Here is a 24,758-nt window from a genome sequence, read left to right as displayed (position 1 = left end):
CAGTGTGAGAACATGATTCCATCTGTTATCTCAGCTTCTTTGAGATACTGTCTGACCAGAGGAGTATTTCCGGCATTTTCTGATTTATCCTTTGGTATTTCTGGGATCTTGCTGTGTGCTTTGATCATGACAACGCTTCAAAAAAGCACTTTTAAACATGCTGCGCATGTGGTAGATAGTAAATTCAAGGCAATCAAATGTTGCTATAAAATTTAAGTGGTTTGAAAAATTTTTGTTTTTATGTTTTAAGTGGATGAAGACAAGAATGAAAACACCAGAATGATCCACTTAGACCATGGAAGGCGCTACAGAAATGCAGTTATTGCAGTTGTCCATTCCTCCCACCGGGAGGTGGCAGCAGCGTGTCCAGGAGCGGGAGGAGGAGCAGGCCCGAGGCCGGGGACCGGGACCGGGACCGGGACCAGGAGCAGGAGCGAGGCCGATGGCGGTGTCCGCAGGCGAGGCCCCCGGGGGGTCGGGCCCGGGCCCGGGGCCGGGGCCGCTTTTCCCGGATTTAGGGGGGGAGGATGCAGGGCCGAACCTGATCGAGAGTCTGTGCATGAACTGCCTGAAAAATGTGAGTGAGGCCGCGGGGGGCGGAGGCAGTGTGGGGGGGTGGGGGGTGGGGGAGGGGGGCAGTGTGGGGGGATGGGGGGTGGGGGAGGGGGGCAGTGTGGGGGGATGGGGAGTGGGGGAGGGGGGCAGTGTGGGGGGATGGGGAGTGGGGGAGGGGGCAGTGTGGGGGATGGGGAGTGGAGTGGGGGCAGTGTGGGGGGATGGGGAGTGGAGTGGGGGAGGGGAGTGGAGTGGGGGAGGGGAGTGGAGTGGGGGAGGGGAGTGGAGTGGGGGAGGGGGGTGGAGTGGGGGAGGGGAGTGGAGTGGGGGAGGGGGGTGGAGTGGGGGAGGGGGGGGAGTGGAGTGGGGGAGGGGGGGCAGTGTGGGGGGGAGTGGAGTGGGGGAGGGGGGGCAGTGTGGGGGGGAGTGGAGTGGGGGAGGGGGGGCAGTGTGGGGGGGAGTGGAGTGGGGGAGGGGGGGCAGTGTGGGGGGGAGTGGAGTGGGGGAGGGGGGGCAGTGTGGGGGGGGAGTGGAGTGGGGGAGGGGGGGCAGTGTGGGGGGGGAGTGGAGTGGGGGAGGGGGGGCAGTGTGGGGGGGAGTGGAGTGGGGGAGGGGGGGAGTGGAGTGGGGGAGGGGGGGCAGTGTGGGGGGGAGTGGAGTGGGGGAGGGGGGGCAGTGTGGGGGGGAGTGGAGTGGGGGAGGGGGGGCAGTGTGGGGGGGGAGGGGGGGCAGTGTGGGGGGGAGTGGAGTGGGGGAGGGGGGGGAGTGGAGGGGGGGGAGTGGAGTGGGGGGGGGCAGTGTGGGGGGGAGTGGAGTGGGGGGGGGCAGTGTGGGGGGGAGTGGAGTGGGGGAGGGGGGGCAGTGTGGGGGGGAGTGGAATGGGGGAGGGGGGGCAGTGTGGGGGGGATGGGGAGGGGATGGGGGCAGTGTGGGGGGATGGGGAGTGGAGTGGGGGAGGGGGGGCAGTGTGGGGGGATGGGGAGTGGAGTGGGGGAGGGGGGGCAGTGTGGGGGGATGGGGAGTGGGTGGGGGCAGTGTGGGGAGATGGGGAGTGGAGTGGGGGAGGGGGCAGTGTGGGGGGATGGGGAGTGGAGTGGGGGAGGGGGGCAGTGTGGGGGGATGGGGAGTGGAGTGGGGGACGGGGGGCAGTGTGGGGGGATGGGGAGTGGAGTGGGGGAGGGGGGGCAGTGTGGGGGGATGGGGAGTGGAGTGGGGGAGGGGGGGCAGTGTGGGGGATGGGGAGTGGAGTGGGGGAGGGGGGGCAGTGTGGGGGATGGGGAGTGGAGTGGGGGAGGGGGGGCAGTGTGGGGGGATGGGGAGTGGAGTGGGGGAGGGGGGGCAGTGTGGGGGGATGGGGAGTGGAGTGGGTGGGGGCAGTGTGGGGAGATGGGGAGTGGAGTGGGGGCAGTGTGGGGGGATGGGGAGTGGAGTGGGGGCAGTATGAGGGGCTGGGGAGTGGAGTGGGGGAGGGTTGGGAGTGGAGTGGGGGAGGGGGGGAGTGGAGTGGGGGAGGGTTGGGAGTGGAGTGGGGGAGGGGGGGAGTGGAGTGGGGGAGGGGGTGAGTGGAGTGGGGGAGGGGGGGCAGTGTGGGGGGGAGTGGAGTGGGGGAGGGGGGGCAGTGTGGGGGGGAGTGGAGTGGGGGAGGGGGGGCAGTGTGGGGGGGAGTGGAGTGGGGGAGGGGGGCAGTGTGGGGGGGAGTGGAGTGGGGGAGGGGGGGCAGTGTGGGGGGGGGAGGGGGGGAGGGGGGGCAGTGTGGGGGGGATGGGGAGGGGATGGGGGCAGTGTGGGAGATGGGGAGGGGGCAGTGTGGGGGGATGGGGAGTGGAGTGGGGGAGGGGGGGCAGTGTGGGGGGATGTGGAGTGGGTGGGGGCAGTGTGGGAGATGGGGAGGGGGCAGTGTGGGGGGATGGGGAGTGGAGTGGGGGAGGGGGCAGTGTGGGGGGATGGGGAGTGGAGTGGGGGAGGGGGGCAGTGTGGGGGGATGGGGAGTGGAGTGGGGGACGGGGGGCAGTGTGGGGGGATGGGGAGTGGAGTGGGGGAGGGGGGGCAGTGTGGGGGGATGGGGAGTGCAGTGGGGGACGGGGGGCAGTGTGGGGGGATGGGGAGTGGAGTGAGGGATGGGGAGTGGAGTGGGGGACGGGGGGCAGTGTGGGGGGATGGAGAGTGGGGGAGGGGGGGCAGTGTGGGGGAATGGGGAGTGGAGTGGGGGAGGGGGGGCAGTGTGGGTGGATGGGGAGTGGAGTGGGGGAGGGGGGGCAGTGTGGGGGGATGGGGAGTGGAGTGGGGGAGGGGGGGGCAGTGTGGGGGGATGGGGAGTGGAGGGGGGGCAGTGTGGGGGGATGGGGAGTGGAGGGGGGGCAGTGTGGGGGGATGGGGAGTGGAGGGGGGGCAGTGTGGGGGGATGGGGAGTGGAGTGGGGGTGGGGGGGCAGTGTGGGGGGATGGGGAGTGGAGTGGGGGTGGGGGGGCAGTGTGGGGGGATGGGGAGTGGAGTGGGGGAGGGGGGCAGTGTGGGGGGATGGGGAGTGGAGTGGGTGGGGGCAGTGTGGGGAGATGGGGAGTGGAGTGGGGGAGGTGGGGGCAGTATTGGGGGATGGGGAGTGGAGTGGGGGAGGTGGGGGCAGTATGGGGAGATGGGGAGTGGAGTGGGGGAGGGGGGGCAGTGTGGGGGGATGGGGAGTGGAGTGGGGGAGGTGGGGGCAGTATGGGGGGATGGGGAGTGGAGTGGGGGAGGGGGGGGCAGTGTGGGGGGATGGGGAGTGGAGTGGGGGAGGGGGGGGCAGTGTGGGGAGATGGGGAGTGGAGTGGGGGAGGTGGGGGCAGTATGGGGGGATGGGGAGTGGAGTGGGGGAGGGGGGGCAGTGTGGGGGGATGGGGAGTGGAGTGGGGGAGGGGGGCAGTGTGGGGGGATGGGGAGTGGAGTGGGGGCAGTGTGGGGGGATGGGGAGTGGAGTGGGGGAGGGGGGCAGTGTGGGGGGATGGGGAGTGGAGTGGGGGCAGTGTGGGGGGATGGGGAGTGGAGTGGGGGCAGTATGGGGGGCTGGGGAGTGGAGTGGGGGAGGGGGGGGAGTGGAGTGGGGGAGGGGGGGAGTGGAGTGGGGGAGGGGGGGGAGTGGAGTGGGGGAGGGGGAGTGGAGTGGGGGAGGGGGGGGAGTGGAGTGGGGGAGGGGGGGGAGTGGAGTGGGGGAGGGGGGGGAGTGGAGTGGGGGAGGGGGGGAGTGGAGTGGGGGAGGGGGGGGAGTGGAGTGGGGGAGGGGGGGGAGTGGAGTGGGGGAGGGGGGGGAGTGGAGTGGGGGAGGGGGGGGAGTGGAGTGGGGGAGGGGGGGGGAGTGGAGTGGGGGAGGGGGGGGAGTGGAGTGGGGGAGGGGGGGGAGTGGAGTGGGGGAGGGGGGGGAGTGGAGTGGGGGAGGGGGGGGAGTGGAGTGGGGGAGGGGGGGGAGTGGAGTGGGGGAGGGGGGGGAGTGGAGTGGGGGAGGGGGGGGAGTGGAGTGGGGGAGGGGGGGGGAGTGGAGTGGGGGAGGGGGGGGGAGTGGAGTGGGGGAGGGGGGGGGAGTGGAGTGGGGGAGGGGGGGGGAGTGGAGTGGGGGAGGGGGGGGAGTGGAGTGGGGGAGGGGGGGAGTGGAGTGGGGGAGGGGGTGAGTGGAGTGGGGGAGGGGGAGGCAGTGTGGGGGGATGGGGAGGGGAGGGGGCAGTGTGGGGGGATGGGGAGTGGAGTGGGGGAGGGGGGACAGTGTGGGGGGATGTGGAGTGGGTGGGGGAGGGGGGCAGTGTGGGGGGATGGGGAGTGGAGTGGGGGAGGGAAGCAGTGTGGGGGGATGGGGAGTGGAGTGGGGGAGGGGGGGGGCAGTGTGGGGGGATGGAGAGTGGAGTGGAGGTGGGGGGGGCAATGTGGGGGGATGGAGAGTGGAGTGGAGGTGGGGGGGGGGCAATGTGGGGGGATGGGGAGTGGAGTGGAGGTGGGGGGGGCAGTGTGGGGGGATGGGGAGTGGAGTGGGGGAGGAGGGGCAGTGTGGGGGGATGGGGAGTGGAGTGGGGGAGGGGGGGGGCAGTGTGGGGGGATGGGGAGTGGAGGGGGGGCAGTGTGGGGAGATGGGGAGTGGAGTGGGGGAGGGGGGGGCAGTGTGGGGGGATGGGGAGTGGAGTGGGGGAGGGGGGGCAGTGTGGGGGGATGGGGAGTGGAGTGGGGGAGGGGGGGCAGTGTGGGGGGATGGGGAGTGGAGTGGGGGAGGGGGGGCAGTGTGGGGGGATGGGGAGTGGAGTGGGTGGGGGCAGTGTGGGGAGATGGGGAGTGGAGTGGGGGAGGGGGGGCAGTGTGGGGGGATGGGGAGTGGAGTGGGGGAGGGGGGGCAGTGGGGGGGGGATGGGGAGTGGAGTGGGGGAGGGGGGGCAGTGTGGTGGGATGGGGAGTGGAGTGGGGGAGGGGGGGCAGTGTGGGGGGATGGGGAGTGGAGTGGGGGAGGAGGGGCAGTGTGGGGGGATGGGGAGTGCAGTGGGGGTGGGGGGGGCAGTGTGGGGGGATGGGGAGTGGAGGGGGGGCAGTGTGGGGAGATGGGGAGTGGAGTGGGGGTGGGGGGCAGTGTGGGGGGTGGGGAGTGGGGTTGGGGGTGTGGGGAGTGGGGTTGGGGGGTGGGGATAGTGGTTATGGGGGTGGGGAGTGGGGTTGGGGGGCAGTGTGGGGGGGTGGGGATTGTGGTTGGGGGGGTGCGGAGTGGGGTTGGGGGGGCAGTGTGGGGGAGGTGGGGATTGTGGTTGGGGGGGTGGGGAGTGGGGTTGGGGGGGCAGTGTGGGGGGGTGGGGAGTGGGGTTGGGGGCGTGGGGAGTGGGGTTGGTCGGGCAGTGTTGGGGGGGTGGGGAGTGGGGTTGCGGGGGCAGTGTGGGGGGGTGGGGAGTGGGGTTGGGGGGGTGGGGAGTGGGGTTGGTCGGGCAGTGTGGGGGGGTGTGGAGTGGTGTTGGGGGGGCAGTTTGGGAGGGTGGGTAGTGGGGTTGGGGGGGCAGTGTGGGGGGGTGGGGAGTGGGGTTGGGGGGGCAGTGTGGGGGGGTGGGGAGTGGGGTTGGGGGGGGCAGTGTGGGGGGGTGGGGAGTGGGGTTGGGGGGGCAGTGTGTGGGGGGTGGGGAGTGGGGTTGGGGGGGCAGTGTGGGGGGGGTGGGGAGTGGGGTTGGGGGGGCAGTGTGGGGGGAGTGGGGAGTGGGGTTGGGGGGGTGGGGAGTGGGGTTGGGGGGGCAGTATGGGGGGTGGGGAGTGGGGTTGGGGGGGCAGTATGGGGGGTGGGGAGTGGGTTTGGGGGGCAGTATGGGGGGTGGGGAGTGGGGTTGGGGGGGCAGTATGGGGGGTGTGGAGTGGGGTTGGGGGGGCAGTGTGAGGGGTGGGGAGTGTTGAGGGTGTGAGGGGGGTGGGGAGTGGGGTTGGGGCTGAGGGGAGTGGGGTTGGGGGGGCAGTGTGGGGGGGTGGGGAGTGTGGTTGGGGGAGTGGGGAGTGGGGTTGGGGGGGCAGTGTGGGGGGGTGGGGAGTGGGGATGGGGGGCAGGGTGGGGAGTGGGGTTGGGGGGTGGGGAGTGGGGTTGGGGGAGTGGGGTTTGTGGGTGGGAATTGAGGTTAGGGGGTGGGGATTGTGGTTGGGGTGGGGAGTGGGGTTGGGGGGGCATTGTGGGGGTTGGGGAGTGGGGTTGGGGGGGTGGGGAGTGGGGTTGGTGGGGAGTGGGGTTGGGGGGGCAGTGGGGGGGTGGGGATGGGGTTGGGGGGGTGGGGAGTGGGGTTGGTGGGGAGTGGGGTTGGGGGGCAGTGTGAGGGGTGGGGAGTGTTGGGGGTGTGAGGGGGGTGGGGAGTGGGGTTGGGGGTGTGAGGGGGGTGGGGAGTGGGGTTGGGGGTGTGAGGGGGGTGGGGAGTGGGGTTGGGGGTGTGGGGGTGGGGAGTGGGGTTGGGGGTGTGAGGGGGGTGGGGAGTGGGGTTGGGGGTGTGGGGGTGGGGAGTGGGGTTGGGGGGGTGGGGAGTGGGGTTGGGGGGATGGGGAGTGGGGTTGGGGCAGTGTGGGGGTGGGGCGTGGGGTTGGGGGGCAGTGTGGGGGGGGTGGGGAGTGGGGTTGGGGGGGGTGGGGAGTGGGGTTGGGGGGGGTGGGGAGTGGGGTTGGGGGTGGGAATTGTGGTTGGGTGGGGGGGTGGGGAGTGGGGTGGGTTGGGGGGGTGGGGAGTGGGGTTGGTGGGGCAGTGTGGGGGGGTGGGGAGTGGGGTTGGTGGGGGTTGGGGGGGCAGTGTGGGGGGGGTGGGGAGTGGGGTTGGGGGGGGCAGTGTGGGGGTGGGGAGTGGGGTTGGGGGGGCATTGTGGGGGGTGGGGACTGGGGTTGGGGGGGCAGTGTGGGGGGGGTGGGGAGTGGGGTTGGGGGGGCAGTGTGGGGGGGGTGGGGAGTGGGGTTGGGGGGGCAGTGTGGGGGGGGTGGGGAGTGGGGTTGGGGGGCAGTGTGGGGGGGGTGGGGAGTGGGGTTGGGGGGCAGTGTGGGGGGGTGGGGAGTGGGGTTGGGGGGGCAGTGTGGGGTGGTGGGGAGTGGGGTTGGGGGGGCAGTGTGGGGGGGGTGGGGAGTGGGGTTGGGGGGGGAGTGGGGTTGGGGGGTGGGGAGTGGGGTTGGGGGGGCAGTGGGGTTGGGGGGTGGGGAGTGGGGTTGAGGGGGCAGTGGGGGTGGGGAGTGGGGTTGGGGGGGCAGTGTGGGGGGGGTGGGGAGTGGGGTTGGGGGGGCAGTGTGGGGGGGGTGGGGAGTGGGGTTGGGGGGGCAGTGTGGGGGGGGTGGGGAGTGGGGTTGGGGGGAGTGGGGTTGGGGGGGCAGTGTGGGGAGTGGGGTTGGGGGGGCAGTGTGGGGAGTGGGGTTGGGGGGGCAGTGTGGGGAGTGGGGTTGGGGGGGCTGTGTGGGGGGGTGGGGAGTGGGGTTGGGGGGGCTGTGTGGGGGGGTGGGGAGTGGGGTTGGGGGGGCAGTGGGGTTGGGGGGTGGGGAGTGGGGTTGGGGGGGCAGTGGGGTTGGGGGGTGGGGAGTGGGGTTGGGGGGGCAGTGGGGTTGGGGGGTGGGGAGTGGGGTTGGGGGGGCAGTGTGGGGGGGGGTGGGGAGTGGGGTTGGGGGGGCAGTGTGGGGGGGGTGGGGAGTGGGGTTGGGGGGAGGGGAGTGTGTGGGGGGGGTGGGGAGTGGGGTTGGGGGGGCAGTGTGGGGGGGGTGGGGAGTGGGGTTGGGGGGAGGGGAGTGTGTGGGGGGGGTGGGGAGTGGGGTTGGGGGGGCAGTGTGGGGAGTGGGGTTGGGGGGGCTGTGTGGGGGGGTGGGGAGTGGGGTTGGGGGGGCTGTGTGGGGGGGTGGGGAGTGGGGTTGGGGGGCAGTGTGGGGGGGTGGGGAGTGGGGTTGGGGGGCAGTGTGGAAGGGTGGGGAGTGGGGTTGGGGGGGCAGTGTGAGGGGTGGGGAGTGTTGGGGGTGTGTGAGGGGTGGGGAGCGTTGGGGGTGTGAGGGGGGTGGGGAGTGGGGTTGGGGATGTGGGGGGGTGGGGAGTGGGGTTAGGGGTGTGGGGGGGGTGGGGAGTGGGGTTGGGGGGGCAGTGTGGGGGGGGGTGGGGAGTGGGGTTGGGGGGTGGGAATTGTGGTTGGGTGGTGGGGATTGTGGTTGGGGAGTGGGGTTGGGTGGGCATTGTGGGTGGGTGGGGAGTGGGGTTGGGGGGGTGGGGAGTGGGGTTGGTGGGGCAGTGTGGGGGGGTGGGGAGTGGGGTTGGTGGGGCAGTGTGGGGGGGTGGGGAGTGGTGTCGGGGGGCAGTGTGGGAGGGTGGGTAGTGGGGTTGGGGGGGCAGTGTGGGAGGGTGGGTAGTGGGGTTGGGGGGGCATTGTGGGGGGGGTGGGGAGTGGGGTTGGGGGGCATTGTGGGGGGGTGGGGAGTGGGGTTGGGGGGGCATTGTGGGGGGGGTGGGGAGTGGGGTTGGGGGGGCATTGTGGGGGGGTGGGGAGTGGGGTTGGGGGGGCAGTGTGGGGGGGGGGGTGGGGAGTGGGGTTGGGGGGGCAGTGTGGGGGGGGGTGGGGAGTGGGGTTGGGGGGGCAGTGTGGGGGGGGGTGGGGAGTGGGGTTGGGGGGCAGTGTGGGGGGGGTGGGGAGTGGGGTTGGGGGGCAGTGTGGGGGGGGTGGGGAGTGGGGTTGGGGGGCAGTGTGGGGGGGGTGGGGAGTGGGGTTGGGGGGCATTGTGGGGGGGGGTTGGGGAGTGGGGTTGGGGGGGCATTGTGGGGGGGGGGGTGGGGAGTGGGGTTGGGGGGGCAGTGTTGGGGGGGGTGGGGAGTGGGGTTGGGGGGGCAGTGTGGGGGGAGTGGGGAGTGGGGATGGGGGGGCAGTGTGGGGGGGGTGGGGAGTGGGGTTGGGGGGGCAGTGTGGGGGGGGGTGGGGAGTGGGGTTGGGGTGACAGTGTGGGGGGGTGGGCAGTGGGGTTGGGGGGGCAGTGTGGGGGGGGGTGGGCAGTGGGGTTGGGGGGGCAGTGTGGGGGGGGGTGGGGAGTGGGGTTGGGGGGGCAGTGTGGGGGGGGGTGGGGAGTGGGGTTGGGGGGGCAGTGTGGGGGGGGGGGAGTGGGGTTGGGGGGGCAGTGTGGGGGGGGGGAGTGGGGTTGGGGGGGCAGTGTGGGGGGGGGTGGGGAGTGGGGTTGGGGGGGCAGTGTGGGGGGGGGGTGGGGAGTGGGGTTGGGGGGGCAGTGTGGGGGGGGGTGGGGAGTGGGGTTGGGGGGGCAGTGTGGGGGGGGGGGTGGGAAGTGGGGTTGGGGGGGCAGTGTGGGGGGGGTGGGGAATGGGGTTGGGGGGGAGTGGGGTTGGGGGGGCAGTGTGGGGGGGGTGGGGAGTGGGGTTGGGGGGGCAGTGTGGGGGGGGTGGGAAGTGGGGTTGGGGGGCAGTGTTGGGGGAGGTGGGGAGTGGGGTTGGGGGGGTTGGGTGTGGGGTTGGGGGGAGGGGAGTGGGGTTGGGGGTGTGGGAGGGGTGGGGAGTGGGGTTGGGGGTGTGGGGGGGGTGGGGAGTGGGGTTGGGGGTGTGGGGGGGGTGGGGAGTGGGGTTGGGGGTGTGGGGGGGGTGGGGAGTGGGGTTGGGGGTGTGGGGGGGGGTGGGGAGTGGGGGTGGGGGTGTGGGGGGGGTGGGGAGTGGGGGTGGGGGTGTGGGGGGGGTGGGGAGTGGGGTTGGGGGTGTGGGGGGGGTGGGGAGTGGGGTTGGGGGTGTGGGGGGGGTGGGGAGTGGGGTTGGGGGTGTGGGGGGGGGTGGGGAGTGGGGTTGGGGGTGTGGGGGGGGTGGGGAGTGGGGTGGGGGGGGTGGGGAGTGGGGTTGGGGGTGTGGGGGGGGTGGGGAGTGGGGTTGGGGGTGTGGGAGGGGTGGGGAGTGGGGTTGGGGGTGTGGGAGGGGTGGGGAGTGGGGTTGGGGGTGTGGGGGGGGTGGGGAGTGGGGTTGGGGGTGTGGGGAGTGGGGTTGGGGGTGTGGGGAGTGGGGTTGGGGGTGTGGGGGGGGTGGGGAGTGGGGTTGGGGGTGTGGGGGGGGTGGGGAGTGGGGTGGGGGGGGTGGGGAGTGGGCTTGGGGGTGTGGGGGGGTGGGGAGTGGGGTTGGGGGGGCAGGGTGGGGAATGGGGTTGGGGGGCAGTGTGGGGGGGTGGGGAATGGGGTTGGGGGGGCAGTGTGGGGGGGTGGGGAGTGGGGTTGGCGGGGTAGTGTGGGGGGGTGGGGAGTGGGGTTGGCGGGGTAGTGTGGGGGGGTGGGGAGTGGGGTGGGGGGGGCAGTGTGGGGGGGGTGGGGAGTGGGGTTGGGGGGGCAGTGTGGGGGGGGTGGGGAGTGGGGTTGGGGGGCCAGTGTGGGGGGGGTGGGGAGTGGGGTTGGGGGGGCAGAGTGGGGGGGGTGAGGAGTGGGGTTGGGGGGGCAGAGTGGGGGGGGTGAGGAGTGGGGTTGGGGGGGCAGTGTGGGGGGGTGGGGAGTGGGGTTGGGGGGGCAGTGTGGGGAGGGTGGGGAGTGGGGTTTGGGGGGCAGTTAAGGGGTGGCAGTGTGGGGGGGGTGGGGAGTGGGGTTGGGCGGCAGTGTGGAGGGGTGGGGAGTGGGGTTGGGGGGGCAGTGTGGGGGGGGGGTTGAGGGGGCAGTGTGGGGGGGGTGGGGAGTGGGGTTGGGGGGGCAGTGTGGGGGGGGTGGGGAGTGGGGTTGGATGGGCAGTGTGGGGGGGGTGGGGAGTGGGGTTGGGGGGCAGTGTGGGGGGGTGGGGTGTGGGGTTGGGGGGGCACTGTGGGGAGGTGGGGAGTGGGGTTGGGGGAGTAGTGTGGGGGGGGTGGGGAGTGTGGTTGGGGGAGTAGTGTGGGGGGGTGGGGAGTGTGGTTGGGGGGGGCACTGTGGGGGGGTGGGGAGTGGGGTTGGGGGAGTTGTGTTTGGGGGGGTGGGGAGTGTGTTTGGGGGGGTGGGGAGTGGGGTTGGGGGAGTAGTGTGGGGGGGTGGGGAGTGTCGTTGGGGGGCACTGTGGGGGGGTGGGGAGTGGGGTTGGGGGAGTAGTGTGGGGGGGGTGGTGGGGAGTGTGGTTGGGGGTGGTGGGGAGTGTGGTTGGGGGGGCAGTGTGGGGGGGGTGGGGAGTGTGGTTGGGGGAGTAGTGTGGGGGGGTGGGGAGTGTGGTTGGGGGGGCACTGTGGGGGGGTGGGGAGTGGGGTTGGGGGAGTAGTGTGGGGGGGGTGGGGAGTGTGGTTGGGGGGGGTGGGGAGTGGGTTTGGGTGAGTAGTGTGGGGGGGGTGGGGAGTGTGGTTGGGGGGGGTGGGGAGTGGGGTTGGGGGAGTAGTGTGGGGGGGGGTGGGGAGTGTGGTTGGGGGGGTGTGGGGAGTGGGGTTGGGGGGCAGTGTGGAGGGGGGTGGGGAGTGGGGTTGGGGGGGCAGTGTGGGGGGGGGTGGGGAGTGGGGTTGGGGGGCAGTGTGGGGGGAGTGGGGTTGGGGGGGCAGTGTGGGGGGGTGGGGAGTGGGGTTGGGGGGGCAGTGTGGGGGGGTGGGGAGTGGGGTTGGGGGGGCAGTGTGGGGGGGTGGGGAGTGGGGTTGGGGGGGCAGTGTGGGGGGGTGGGGAGTGGGGTTGGGGGGCAGTGTGGAGGGGTGGGGAGTGGGGTTGGGGGGGCAGTGTGGAGGGGTGGGGAGTGGGGTTGGGGGGGCAGTGTGGGGGGGTGGGGAGTGGGGTTGGGGGGGCAGTGTGGGGGGGGTGGGGAGTGGGGTTGGGGGGGCAGTGTGGGGGGGGTGGGGAGTGGGGTTGGGGGGGCAGTGTGGGGGGGTGGGGAGTGGGGTTGGGGGGGCAGTGTGGGGGGGGTGGGGAGTGGGGTTGGGGGGGCAGTGTGGGGGGGGTGGGGAGTGGGGTGTGGGGGGGGTGGGGAGTGGGGGGTGGGGGGGGTGGGGAGTGGTGTGTGGGGGGGGTGGGGAGTGGGGTTGGGGGGCGGTGTGGGGGGGGTGGGGAGTGGGGTTGGGGGGCAGTGTGGGGGGGTGGGGAGTGGGGTTGGGGGGCAGTGTGGGGGGGTGGGGAGTGGGGTTGGGGGGCAGTGTGGGGGGGTGGGGAGTGGGATTGGGGGGGCACTGTGGGGAGGTGGGGAGTGGGGTTGGGGGAGTAGTGTGAGGGGGGTGGGGAGTGGGGTTGGGGGAGTAGTGTGGGGGGGGTGGGGAGTGTGGTTGGGGGGGGTGGGGAGTGGGGTTGGGGGGGCAGTGTGGGGGGGGTGGGGATTGGGGTTGGGGGGGCAGTGTGGGGGGTTGGGGAGTGGGGTTGGGGGGGGCAGTGTGGGGGGTTGGGGGGGGCAGTGTGGGGGGTTGGGGAGTGGGGTTGGGGGGGGCAGTGTGGGGGGTTGGGGAGTGGGGTTGGGGGGGCAGTGTGGGGGGTTGGGGAGTGGGGTTGGGGGGGCAGTGTGGGGGGTTGGGGAGTGGGGTTGGGGGGGCAGTGTGGGGGGGTGGGGAGTGGGGTTGGGGGGGCAGTGTGGGGGGGTGGGGAGTGGGGTTGGGGGGGCAGTGTGGGGGGGTGGGGAGTGGGGTTTGGGGGAGCAGTTGGGTGGGTGGGGAATGTGGGTGGGGATTGAGGGGCAGTGTGAGGGGTGGGGAATGTTGGGGGGGGTGGGGAGTGGGTTTGGGGGGGCAGTGTGAGGGGTGGAGAGTGTAGTGTTTGGGGGCAGTGTGAGGGGTGGGGAATGTTGGGCGGGTGGGGAGTGGGTTTGGGGGGGCAGTGTGAGGGGTGGAGAGTGTAGGGTTTGGGGGCAGTGTGAGGGGTGGGGAGTGTGGGTGGGGGTTGGGGGGCAGTGTGTGGGGTGGGGAGTATTGGGGGTGTGGGGAGTGTGGTTGGGGGGGCGGTGTGGGGAGTGTGGGGGCATGGGGAGTGGGGTTGGTGGTGCAGTGTGAGGGGTGGGTGGTGTGGTGAGTTTGGGGGGGCAGTGTGGGGGGGTGGGGAGTGTTGGGGGGTGGATTGTTAATTAATTACTTAATGCAGAGACTCGGGTAATATTCTGGAGGCTCAGGTTCTCATCCCACCCTCAGCCGGTGTTGGAATTTGAATCCAATAAAATCTGAAATCATGAGTCTAATGATGGCCATAATTTAAATGTTTATTGTCAAAAAAACCCATCTGGTTCATTAATGTCCTTCGGGGACGGTAACTGCCCACCTTACCTGGTCTAGCCTACATGTGACTCCAGACCCACAGCAATGTGGCTGACCCTTATCTCCCTCTGGGCAATTAGGGATATACATAACCTCTCACAAATACAGATAAAGCAAGAAATAGAAAGGAGGGAGGACTTTGGAATGGGGGACGGGAAATCACAATCACCAGAGAAATGGTCCTGAGTAAATTGTTTGCGCTATGGGCAGGCAAGTGTCTGTATCCTGCTGGATATTTTCCTACAGTCTTAAAAGAAGTGGTCAATAAGGTATTTGATGCATTGGTTTAAATTTTCCAAAACTCCCTTGCATCAGGGATAGTACAATTCAGTTGGAAGATAGTGAAGATAACTGTTTTATTCAAAAAGGAAAGAAGAAAGAAAGCAGTAACCAAAAGCCAGCATAACATAGAGTCATAGAGATGTACAGCATGGAAATTGACCCTTCAGTCCAACTCGCCCATGCTGACCAGACATCCCAACCCAATTTAGTCCCACCTGTCTGCACCCAGCCCATATCCCTCCAAACCTTTTCTATTCATATAGGTAAAAACAATGACTGCAGATGCTGGAAACCAGATTCTGGATTAGTGGTGCTGAAAGAACACAGCAGTTCAGGCAGCATCCGAGGAGCAGTAAAATCGACATTTCGGGCAAAAGCCCTTCATCAGGAATAAAGGCAGAGAGCCTGAAGCGTGGAGAGATAAGCTAGAGGAGGGTGGGGGTGGGGAGAGAGTAGCATAGAGTACAATAGGTGAGTGGGGGAGGGGATGAAGGTGATAGGTCAGGGAGGAGAGGGTGGAGTGGATAGGTGGAAAAGGAGATAGGCAGATAGGACAAGTCCGGACAAGTCATGGGGACAGTGCTGAGCTGGAAGTTTGGAACTAGGGTGAGGTGGGGGAAGGGGAAATGAGGAAACTGTTGAAGTCTAGCTTATCTCTCCACGCTTCAAGCTCTCTGCCTTTATTCCTGATGAAGGGCTTTTGCCCGAAACGTTGATTTCGCTGCTCCTTGGATGCTGCCTGAACTGCTGTACCTTTCCTATTCATATACCCATCCAAATGCCTCTTAACTGTTGCAATTGTACCAGCCTCCACCACTTGTTATGGGAAAATGTTAAATGCAGTTGACATGCAGGAAGGCATTTGGATAAGTTCAAGAATACAGTAGTCCCCCTGTACCCACGGGGGATATATTCTAAGGCCTCCTGCAGAAACCCGAAACCAACGAGCGAACCCATTCATTTCAATGGGAAATTTACCTTCCCAGCAGCCCTCTGGTTCCAGAAGGTTCCCTATAATATGTTCAGGCTGCGGTAAACTGAAACAGCGAAAACAATTCATGGATACAGGGGTCGCCCCTGTATCAGGCAAATCAACATTGTTCCGTGAAAAGAAAATCCTGCTTGAACAACCTATTGAAGTTCTTTGAAGAGGTTATAGGAAAGTTTATTAAACTGGAGAGGGACCAGGACGTTGCCTGGGATGGAAGGTTTGAGATATAAACATAGATTGGAAAGATGGGAATGTTTTTCACTGGAGAGTAAGAGGTTGAGGAGTGACCTTACTGAGGTATATAAAATCATGAGGGACACAGATAAGGTAAATGTCAAGGGTCCTTTCCCCACGCTGAGGGAGTTCAAAACTAGGGGGCATAATTTTAAGGTGAGAGGAGAAAGATTTAAAAAGGACATGAGGGGCAATGTTTTTTACACAGAGAGTGGTTCATGCTGGAATAAACTGCCAGAGGAAGTGGTGGATGCAGATACAGTTACAACGTTTAAAAGACATTTGGATAAGTTCATGAATAGGAAAGGTTTCGAGGGATATGGGCCAAACCCAGACAGGTGGGACTAGTTTAGTTTGGGATCATGGTCAGCACTAGTTGGACTGAAGGATCTTTATCATGCTGTGAAACTCTGTATCTATAAGTAAATTGCCCAAAGTATTCAGGGATGTACAGATTGGGTGATTAGTCATGGGAAATACAGGGTTACAGCGATAGGGTAGGAGGATGGCTCTGGATGCTTTTCAGAGGGTCAGTGCAGACTCACCAGGCCAAATGGCCACTTTCTGCACTGTAGGATTCTCTATGGTGAGAGAGAAAGGGAATGGGTTGGGAAGGGAAAGGGTAGAGTGGAGAAGGAAGGAAAAGACAAAGAGGTTGTTACAGTAGGCCTCTCCACCATCATCTTGTTGCTTTCCTGCCTCTGACAAGAATGTATAAAGAAATTTTTCCAACAGCTTTCAGTTCTGAAGAAGAGTCATACTGGATTCAAAACATTAACTTTATTTTTCACTCCACAGATGCTGCCTGGTCTGCTGAGTTTCTCCATCATTTCCTGTTTTTTTTCCAGATTTCCAGAATTTGCAGTATTTTGCTTTCACTTGAGTGTCAGATCTTTTTATCTACCTTGCCTAGTGGAATTATTGACGTGCATTATCATCTCTTTTCCCGTTTTTCTCTCTCTAAAGGGGATGACCCGGTTGCTGTTGACTAAAATTCCATTCTTCAAAGAAATTATTGTGAGTTCTTTTACCTGTGAGAGCTGTGGCTGGGTTAATAATGAGGTTCAGTCAGCTGGAAAGATACAGGAGGAAGGAGTCCGGTACACACTCTGTGTTTCCTCCAAAGAGGTGAGTTTAAGACAACACGAGCTGCTGTTTAAGTTCACATATTTATTTCTATCTCAGTGGGATTGCTTTTCTGATTCATCACCTCCCTGAGCATAATGTGCAAGTGTTGGCCTTGATTTAGGTCAGAAAAATGAGATGTGGTCTTATTAAAATATCAGATTCTGAGGCGGCTTGACAGGGTAAAGACAGTATGTTTCCCCACATAGGGTAATCTAGAACGAGGGGTCATAATTTGGAGATGCTGGTGTTGGACTGGGGTGTCCGAAGTTAAAAATCACACAACACCAGGTTATAGTCCCAACAGGTTTAATTGGAAGCAAACTAGCTTTCAGAGCACTGCTCCTTCATCAGGTGGTAGTGGAGGACCCAATTTGCTATAAATTCTGTGCCTTGCGATTGTGTCCTCCACAACCACCTGATGAAGGAGCGACGCTCCGAAAGCTAGTGCTTCCAATTAAACCTGTTGGACTATAACCTGGTGTTGTGTGATTTTTAACTTAGAACGAGGGGGCACAGTTTCAAAATAAAGGCTTTCTATTTAAGAATAAATTCCAGAAGAATTTTGTTTCTGAGGATCATTGCTGTTTGGAATTCCCTTACAGAGAATTTATATTTTCTTAACCTCAGTGTCCCGAGTAAGTAATATTCGGTAGGAGGCATTTTGTAAACTGTAAAGTAAAGTAATGAATTATGCAATCGAATATTGAGATATTCAGATAGGTACAGCTGGATCATTTTGGCTGTAATGCTTTTAAAGTTGTACAAGTGCTTTATTTACCTTTAGACTGATATATGCAGGCTGACCGCTCTGCTAAAACAGTTGAAGGTTCTGATGGTGTGAAATTACAGCTCAATATGGATCAGAGCACTGGCATGTAGAGTGTAGATAGTCATCTTGTTTATCGCCATTACTGTGTTCTGCATCTACAATCAAGGCTCAAGGGTACACCGCTTCCTTTCTAGTCACTCGCTTCCACAGAATCTCAGACTTGTTATGGTGCATAGGAAGCTGTTGATCCATCATGTCTGCACTGACACTCGAACTTAGCATTGTAACCTGGTGCTGTTTTCTCAGTTCCCAGAGCCCTGCATGTTATTACTATTGAAATAATCATCTACTGCCCCATTGAAACATCTTATTGAACCTCCACACCTCCAGACCTGAACCATTTGCTGTGTATTTCTCATATCACAATTAATCCTTTTTACAGTTCACTTTAAAAGTGTGCCGTCTTGTTTTCGATCCTTTGTAAGTGAGAGCACTTTCTCTCTATCCACTTTCTCTAGATTGCTTAAAGTTTTAAAATTCCACTCATCTTCTCATAGCCTCGTTCTCGAAGGAAAACAGTCCCAACTTCTCCTAATTTTGCTCATTACTGAAGTTTCACATTCCTGAAATCATTCTCCTAAACTTCTTCTGTACTCTTTACAATGTACTCGCATCCTTCCTAAAGTCCAACACTAGAACTGTACACAATTCTCTAACTGAGGTTGAAGCATTGTCTTATACAGGTTCAGTACAACCTCCTGTTCTTGTACTCAATGCCGCTATTAATAAGGACTTGGATATTATATGCTCTATTAAGTGCTCTTCCTATCTGACCTGCCACCTTTAATGACTTATCCAGATATAGAGTCATAGAGATGTACAGCATGAAACAGACCCTTCGGTCCAACCCGTCCATGCCGACCAGATATCCCAACACAATCTAGTCCCACCAGCCAGCACCTGGCCCATATCCCTCTAAACCCTTCCTATTCATATACCCATCCAAATGCCTTTTAAATGTTGCAATTGTACCAGCCTCCACCACTTCCTCTGGCAGCTCATTCCATACATGTACCACCTTCTGCGTGAACAAGTTGCCCCTTAGGTCTCTTTTATATCTTTCTCCTCTCACTCTAAACCTATGCCTCTAGTTCTGGACTCCCCAACCCCAGGGAAAAGACCTTGTCTATTTACCCTGTCCATGCCCCTCATAATTTTATAAACCTCTATAAGGTCACCCCTCAGCCTCTGATGCTGTTCAGCCTGTTCAGCCTCTCCCCATAGCTCAGATCCTCTTACCCAGGTCTGCCAGCTCTTGCACACCCTTCACAGGAGTATTCTTTGTAGTATCTCTCCATGTTCTTTGTACCAAAGTGCATCGCCCCTCACGTTTTTCAGCATTGAACATCTGCCACCCACTCCAACTCTTGTAAAGTTCTAGATTTTTTTTTAGTCAACCTGTCAGGGATGTTGTTACCCACCTCTGGAGCAGGTGGGCTTGAACCTGAACTCCCTGGCTCAGAGGTAGAGATACTACCACTGCACCACAGGAGCCTTTTGAAATTCTACACTGTCCTCTACAAAGTTTACATTTTTTTCAAATTTTGTATCAAATGCAAATTTTTAAATTGCTCCCTGCACAACAATCACCATTCCAGCTAATTCATTTATATCAGGAAAAGCAAGGGTCTCAAAACTGACCCCTCGACAACTCCACTCCAAACAATCCTCCAGCTTGAAAAATGTCCTTTATTCTCTTTTTTTCTATCTGTCAGCCAGTTTAATATATCACATTTGTTTCTTGTCCCTTTTATTCCATGATGCATAATGTTTCTTTCAAGCCTTGTGTTTCACTGTATCAGAGTTTTTTTGGAAGTCCATGTCCACCATATTGACATTACCCTAATCAATCCTCTCTGTTTCTTCTTAAAAAAACTCAGCAAATTAGTTACACATGACTTTCCCTGAAATCTATGCTTGTTCTCCATAGATTACCCATATTTATCCACATGAGTATTAATTATAGAGTCATACAGCACGGAAACAGACCCTTCAGTCCAACTCATTTGTGCCGAACAGACATCCCTATCTGACCTAGTTCCATTTGCCAGCATTTGGCCCATATCCATCTAAACCCTTCCTATTCTATCCAGGTACCTTTTAAATGTTGTAATTGTGCTAGCCTTCACTTCCTCTGGCAGCTCGTTCCATACACACACAAGGCATTTGGTATGCTTTATTTTATTGGTCAGAGTATTGAGTACAGGAGTTGAGAGGTCATCTTGTGGCTGTACAGGACATTGGTTAGACCATTGGTTAGTCTGGTCTCCTTCCTATCAGAAGGATGTTGTGAAACATGAAAGGGTTCTGAAAAGATTTACAAGGATATTGTCAGGGTTGGAGGATTGGAGCTATAGGGAGAGGCTGAATAGGCTGGGGCTGTTTTCCCTGAAGCGTCGGAGGCTGAGGGGTGACCTTACAGAGACAAGGATAGGATAAATAGATAAAGTCTTTTCCCTGGGGTGGGGGAATCCAGAACTAGAGGGCATAGGTTTAGGGTGAGAGGGGAAAGATATAAAAGGGACCTAAGTGGCAACTTTTTCACACACAGCCTGATGTGTGTATGGAATGAGCTACCAGAAGAAGTGGTGGAGGCTGGTACAATTACAACCTTTTAAAAGGCATCTGGATGGGTATATGAATAGAAAGGGTTTAGAGGGTTATGGGCCAAATGCTGGCAAATAGGACCAGATTAGTTTAGGATATCCGGCCAGCATGAACAAGTTGGACCGAAGAGTCTGTTTCCGGGCTGTACACCTCTGATTCTAACCTCTTTGTGAAAAAGTTACCCCTCAGGTCCCTTTTGAATCTTTTCTCTCTCACCTTAAACCTTTTAAATCTTTCCTGTCTTCCCTGACCCTTCACTACACAGTTATTCAGCTGCAATAGGACTTCCTTGAGCACCCACTACACAGAACTGATGTAATTCAGTTAATGCAGACTGCCGAACATGGGAGTTGGCTTCTCTCCTCCTCCAACCACCTGGCCCTGGAACTGTTTTGAATGATGTATTACCAAATGCTGATCCAATTTCTAATTGCATTTGGCAAAACTAACCACAGCACAAATTGGAGGAACAACACCTCATCTTCCACCTGGGCAGCCTACAGCCCAGAGGACTCAACGTTGAGTTCTCCAATTTCAAATAACCTCCCTCCCAATCCCCCAACTCCCTTCTCAGCCCCTCCCCAACCCTTCCACTCCTCCCTGCCACCAACCGCATCCATTCCTCCCAATGACCAACCAAGTCATACCCTCTACCTATCCCCACTTCACCACCCTGCGCCACCACCCTCTTTAACTGCAGCTCCCGCCACCCACCCACCCCCAGTCCTGAGGAAGGGTTACACCCAAAATGTCAACTTCTGCACCTCCTGATGCTGCTGGCTTCCAGCCCGCTGCCTGTCTATTTTGGATTCCAGCACCTACGTTTTTTGTTGTTTCGATCCGATTTCTAGGCAGAATTGAATGCAACCAGTGTTTGGAATGATCAAATGTAGCAAATACAAAGGATTCTGTTCCTTAAACGTTCGTATTTTCACAATGCTGGCTCTGTAGTAGAAATTGATAAGATGAGACAGGAATTCATCATAACGCTTGCAAAATCATTCTGTTAAACTGTTGGACTTGAATGCTCCCTTATATTGCCAGTTCAGTATTTTTAGATGATCTGTCATGAATCGTGTCTGATGCTGTAAATGTGTGTTGTGCAGGACCTGAACCGTGAAGTTGTGAAAGCTGACTGCGCTACGACCAGAATCCCTGAACTTGACTTTGAGATTCCACCATTCACACAGAAAGGAGGTAAGCAGCCAGCTGGAGGCATTCTGAGCCACCGGTGTGAAAGCCCCACCTTCTGGGCTTTGGTGTAAGTGATGAGGGAGGCTAATCTGAATAATATTAACTTTGGGGCTGTTTAAACACAGGCTGAGAGGAAATGTAATGATGGTGATAAAAATTAGGGATTGGAGTGACCTATTCTGAGTGGGTTATTTGGGAATGGAAATTGCCTGTGACTTTTGGAATGGTAGGGAAGGGTATTGGGTAAAAACAATGACTGCAGATGCTGGAAACCAGATTCTGGATTAGTGGTGCTGGAAGAGCACAGAGTTCAGGCAGCATCCAAGGAGCTTTGAAATCGATGTTTCAGGCAAAAGCCCTTCATCAGGAATAAAGGCAGTGAGCCTGAAGCGTGAAGAGATAAGCTAGAGGAGGGTGGGGGTGGAGAGAGAGTAGCATAGAGTACAATGGGTGAGTGGTGGAGGAGATGAAGTTGATAGGTCAGGGAGGAGAGGGTGGAGTGGATAGGTGGAAAAGGAGCTAGGCAGGTCGGACAAGTCCGGACAAGTCATGGGGACAGTGCTGAGCTGGAAGTTTGAAACTAGGATGAGGTGCGGGAAGGGAAATGAGGAAGCTGTTGAAGTCCACATTGATGTCCTGGGGTTGAAGTGTTCCGAGGCGGAAGATGAGGCGTTCTTCCTTCAGGCGTCTGGTGGTGAGGGAGCGGCGGTGAAGGAGGCCCAGGACCTCCATGTCCTCGGCAGAGTGGGAGGGGGAGTTGAAATGTTGGGCCATGGGGCGGTGTGGTTGATTGGTGCGGGTGTCCCAGAGATGTTCCCTAAAGCGCTCTGCTAGGAGACGCCCAGTCTCCCAATGTAGAGGAGACCGCTTCGGGAGCAACGGATACAATAAATGATATTAGTGGATGTGCAGGTAAAACTTTGATGGATGTGGAAGGCTCCTTTAGGGCCTTGGATAGAGGTGAGGGAGGAGATGTGGGCGCAGGTTTTACAGTTCCTGCGGTGGCAGGGGAAAGTGCCAGGATGGGAGGGTGGGTTGTAGGGGGGCGTGGACCTGACCAGGTAGTCACGGAGGGAACGGTCTTTGCGGAAGGCGGAAAGGGGTGGGGAGGGAAATATATCCCTGGTGGTGGGGTCTGTTTGGCGGAAATGTTGGCGGATGACTTGGTTTATGCAAAGGTTGGTAGGGTGGAAGGTGAGCACCAGGGGCATTCTGTCCTTGTTGCGGTTGGAGGGGTTGGGTCTGAGGGCGGAGGTGCGGGATGTGGATGAGATGCGTTGGAGGGCATCTTTAACCACGTGGGAAGGGAAATTACGGTCTCTAAAGAAGGAGGCCATCTGGTGTGTTCTGTGGTGGAACTGGTCCTCCTGGGAGCAGATCCGGCGGAGGTGGAGGAATTGGGAATACGGGATGGCATTTTTGCAAGAGGTAGGATGGGAAGAGGTGTAATCCAGGTAGCTGTGGGAGTCGGTGGGTTTGTAAAAAATGTCAGTGTCAAGTCGGTCGTCATTAATGGAGATGGAGAGGTCCAGGAAGGGGAGGGAGGTGTCAGAGATGGTCCAGGTAAATTTACGGTCAGGGTGGAATGTGTTGGTGAAGTTGATGAATTGCTCAACCTCCTCGGGGAAGCACGAGGTGGTGCCAATGCAGTCATCAATTTGGCGGAGGAAGAGGTGGGGAGTGGTGCCGGTGTAATTACGGAAGATCAACTGCTCTACGTAGCCAACAAAGAGACAGGCATAGCTGGGGCCCATACGTGTGCCCATGGCTACCCCTTTGGTCTGGAGGAAGTGGGAGGATTCAAAGGAGAAATTGTTAAGGGTGAGGACCAGTTCAGCCAAATGAATGAGAGTGTCGGTGGAAGGGTACTGTTGGGGACGTCTGGAGAGGAAAAAACGGAGGGCTTGGAGGCCCTGGTCATGGCGGACAGAGGTGTAGAGGGATTGGATATCCATGGTGAAGATGAGGCGTTGGGGGCCGGGGAAACGGAAGTCTTGGAGGAGGTAGAGGGCGTGGGTGGTGTCGTTCCTGGACTAGAGGATGCCAGGTAGAATCTTTTGTCATTGCTTTCTGTAGCATGTTCGATAAAGAGCTTTTTGATAAAAGATTAAATTAATACTCAAAATAAAAATGTGAACGTGATAAAATGCGATTTAGATGAAGTTAACGAGATATGAAGTATTCTCTGCTTGTGGGGGGGGGGGACACAGAATGGGCTTTCCTTTGCACAATTTCTTATGACGCTGGAGGCGTTTCCTGTGTTTGCACCTGCTGTGGTTAAAGGATAGGATCAGCAATACAGGTGGTTGCACCATCTTCACACCAGTGTTCTTAATGAGTTTGTTTGCTGCTTCTGTATGTTTATAACACATGCTGTAACGTGTTGACATTTCCTAGTGTTGTCTGATGTGATGATCCAGTATGTGATGATCGAAAGACCACCAATAATTGCCTGGTCCCTTTAAACCAACAAATCAAACTGCTGCAAGTAAAGGAGAGACATGACAGTTGTAAAGATTTGAACTGTTGTTCTGATAATCCTAAGAAACAACGTAGTGTTATGATCCAAGCTGATGATATTATTCAGATCCCAGATTGAAATCTACTTAACAGATTGTTTTTAAAGTTTAACAGGGCGGTCTTCACTGTAACACAAGCTCACAAGTTGCAGATATAATTTTAACTATAAAACAAGAAGTTTATTATGCAAAAGTAAAGATGATAAAATATAATAAACCAAGCTATTTACATTATAGCAATTTGGCAAATTTTGAAACAGTGAAATACAATATTCCATTTATTCCAACAATGTCCCTTTATTCAAACACCAGAGAGAATTCCCTCTTATCACATCTGCTGATGTTTCTTCATTTTGGGTTTTGAGAATTTGATTGTTGCTTCCTTGTGTAGTCACACAGCTGAGCTTAATCTTTTCTCGGCTTTGAGAATCTCCTTCAGGGTTCTTTTCAAACACGTTTGCTTGGAAACTTTCACACTAAAACCCTTGCACTGAAGTGACCTATTTCCTAATAGTTATGAACTAACTCCTTTCTGGAGCAGAAATTGTTTTTATATATCCAGTTTCAATCAGAACAGAAGCTTTCCAAGCTATAGCTGTTTCCCCCAGGCCGAACCAAATCAATTCCTGATGTTTCTAACTGAAAACAAACTATTGATCTTCAATGTTTACTTTATCCAGTTTTGAAACTTTATACCAGTACAAACAAGTTTCCATTATCATTCCAGAAAATCTCTCCGACATTTTAAAAAACAATCTTAAGAAATCTTGACAAATTAATCATTTAAGCCCTTTAACTCACAGATGAAAACCCACATGCAACTTGTTCAAAATCCAGTCTCAAATTGTGAATATGACACCTCTTAAATTATATTAGTGATCTCAAAATCTGTTGTAAAACCAGGAATGATTGTTAATCATATACTCTGTTTGCATGTTGTTGACAGCTGATAATTTAAAAGCTTGAATCTAAATGTCATCTGTAAGCATGAGGTATCCACTTAGAGCTTCTTTAACTGGATATTGTTTGTAGGCCATGATAGATTGATGGTAATGACTGTACTGGAACATATTTTGTTGCTGCGTTTAGCAGATTGAAGAGTTAGTTTCTTAGACTGGGCTGTTTCTGTTTCTGCAGCACTTTCTACTCTTGAGGGTCTGATTGACAGAGCTGTAGCTGGACTAGAGCAGGACCAGCCCACACGGAAGGTAACAGATGGTTTACTTTTCTCCTGTCTTCAAATTCTGGTTGCCTCTGGTTCTGGAACAGCGTTGAATTTGTGCTCCACACACCTGTCTCCTCTTGCAGAAACTCATAGTTGTTTCAGTATCTCATTACAATGGTAGGATTCAAAATATGCAAGTGTACAAACACGGAGCAAGAATAGTCCGCTTGGCTTATTACAGCCTGCATCATCATTCAATAAGATCGTGGCTGGTCTGATTTTAATCTCAACTGTACATTCCTGTATATTCTGAAAATCCTTCACCCCATTAGTCATCAAGAATCTATCTCCCTCTACCTTAAACATATTTAAAGATTCTGCCTTTTGATGACTGGAATTCCAAAGACACTTAACCCTCTGAGAGAAAAATGTTTCCTCATCTGTTTTAAATAGACATCTGCTTGTCTTTAAACCATGACCCTTCGTTCTGGATTCTCCCATCAGAGGAAACATTATTTCCTCAAACACCCAGTGTAGTCCCCTCAGAGGCTTTTATGTTTCACTTAAGTCACACCAGAAAATACAGGCCTAACCTGCAAAGCATTTCCGCATAAAGCAATCCACTCATTCTAGCCATTAGGTTATTAAACCT

At 59.1% G+C, this 24,758-nt stretch overlaps 1 protein-coding gene across 1 annotated transcript in view; it reads left to right on the top strand.

Annotated features, from left to right (window-relative positions):
- Nucleotides 1-420: 420 nt before the first annotated feature.
- zpr1 (ZPR1 zinc finger) overlaps nucleotides 421-24,758 on the top strand; it is a 51,060-nt gene continuing 26,722 nt past the window's right edge. The window contains exons 1-4 of the mRNA XM_087976286.1: nucleotides 421-577; nucleotides 15,631-15,792; nucleotides 20,335-20,425; nucleotides 24,079-24,149. Of these exons, the coding sequence (XP_087832412.1) occupies nucleotides 443-577; nucleotides 15,631-15,792; nucleotides 20,335-20,425; nucleotides 24,079-24,149 (459 nt within the window). The 5' untranslated portion in view covers nucleotides 421-442. The remainder of the gene's footprint in view (nucleotides 578-15,630; nucleotides 15,793-20,334; nucleotides 20,426-24,078; nucleotides 24,150-24,758) is intronic.

The sequence above is a fragment of the Chiloscyllium plagiosum genome, unplaced genomic scaffold, assembly GCF_037043375.1.
Source record: "Chiloscyllium plagiosum isolate Xiang-an unplaced genomic scaffold, Cpla_swu_hap1 HiC_scaffold_29, whole genome shotgun sequence".
NCBI classification, from domain to species: domain Eukaryota; kingdom Metazoa; phylum Chordata; class Chondrichthyes; order Orectolobiformes; family Hemiscylliidae; genus Chiloscyllium; species Chiloscyllium plagiosum.
The sequence above is the reverse complement of the archived record's forward strand: the minus strand, read 5'-3'. Positions and strand labels throughout refer to the sequence as shown.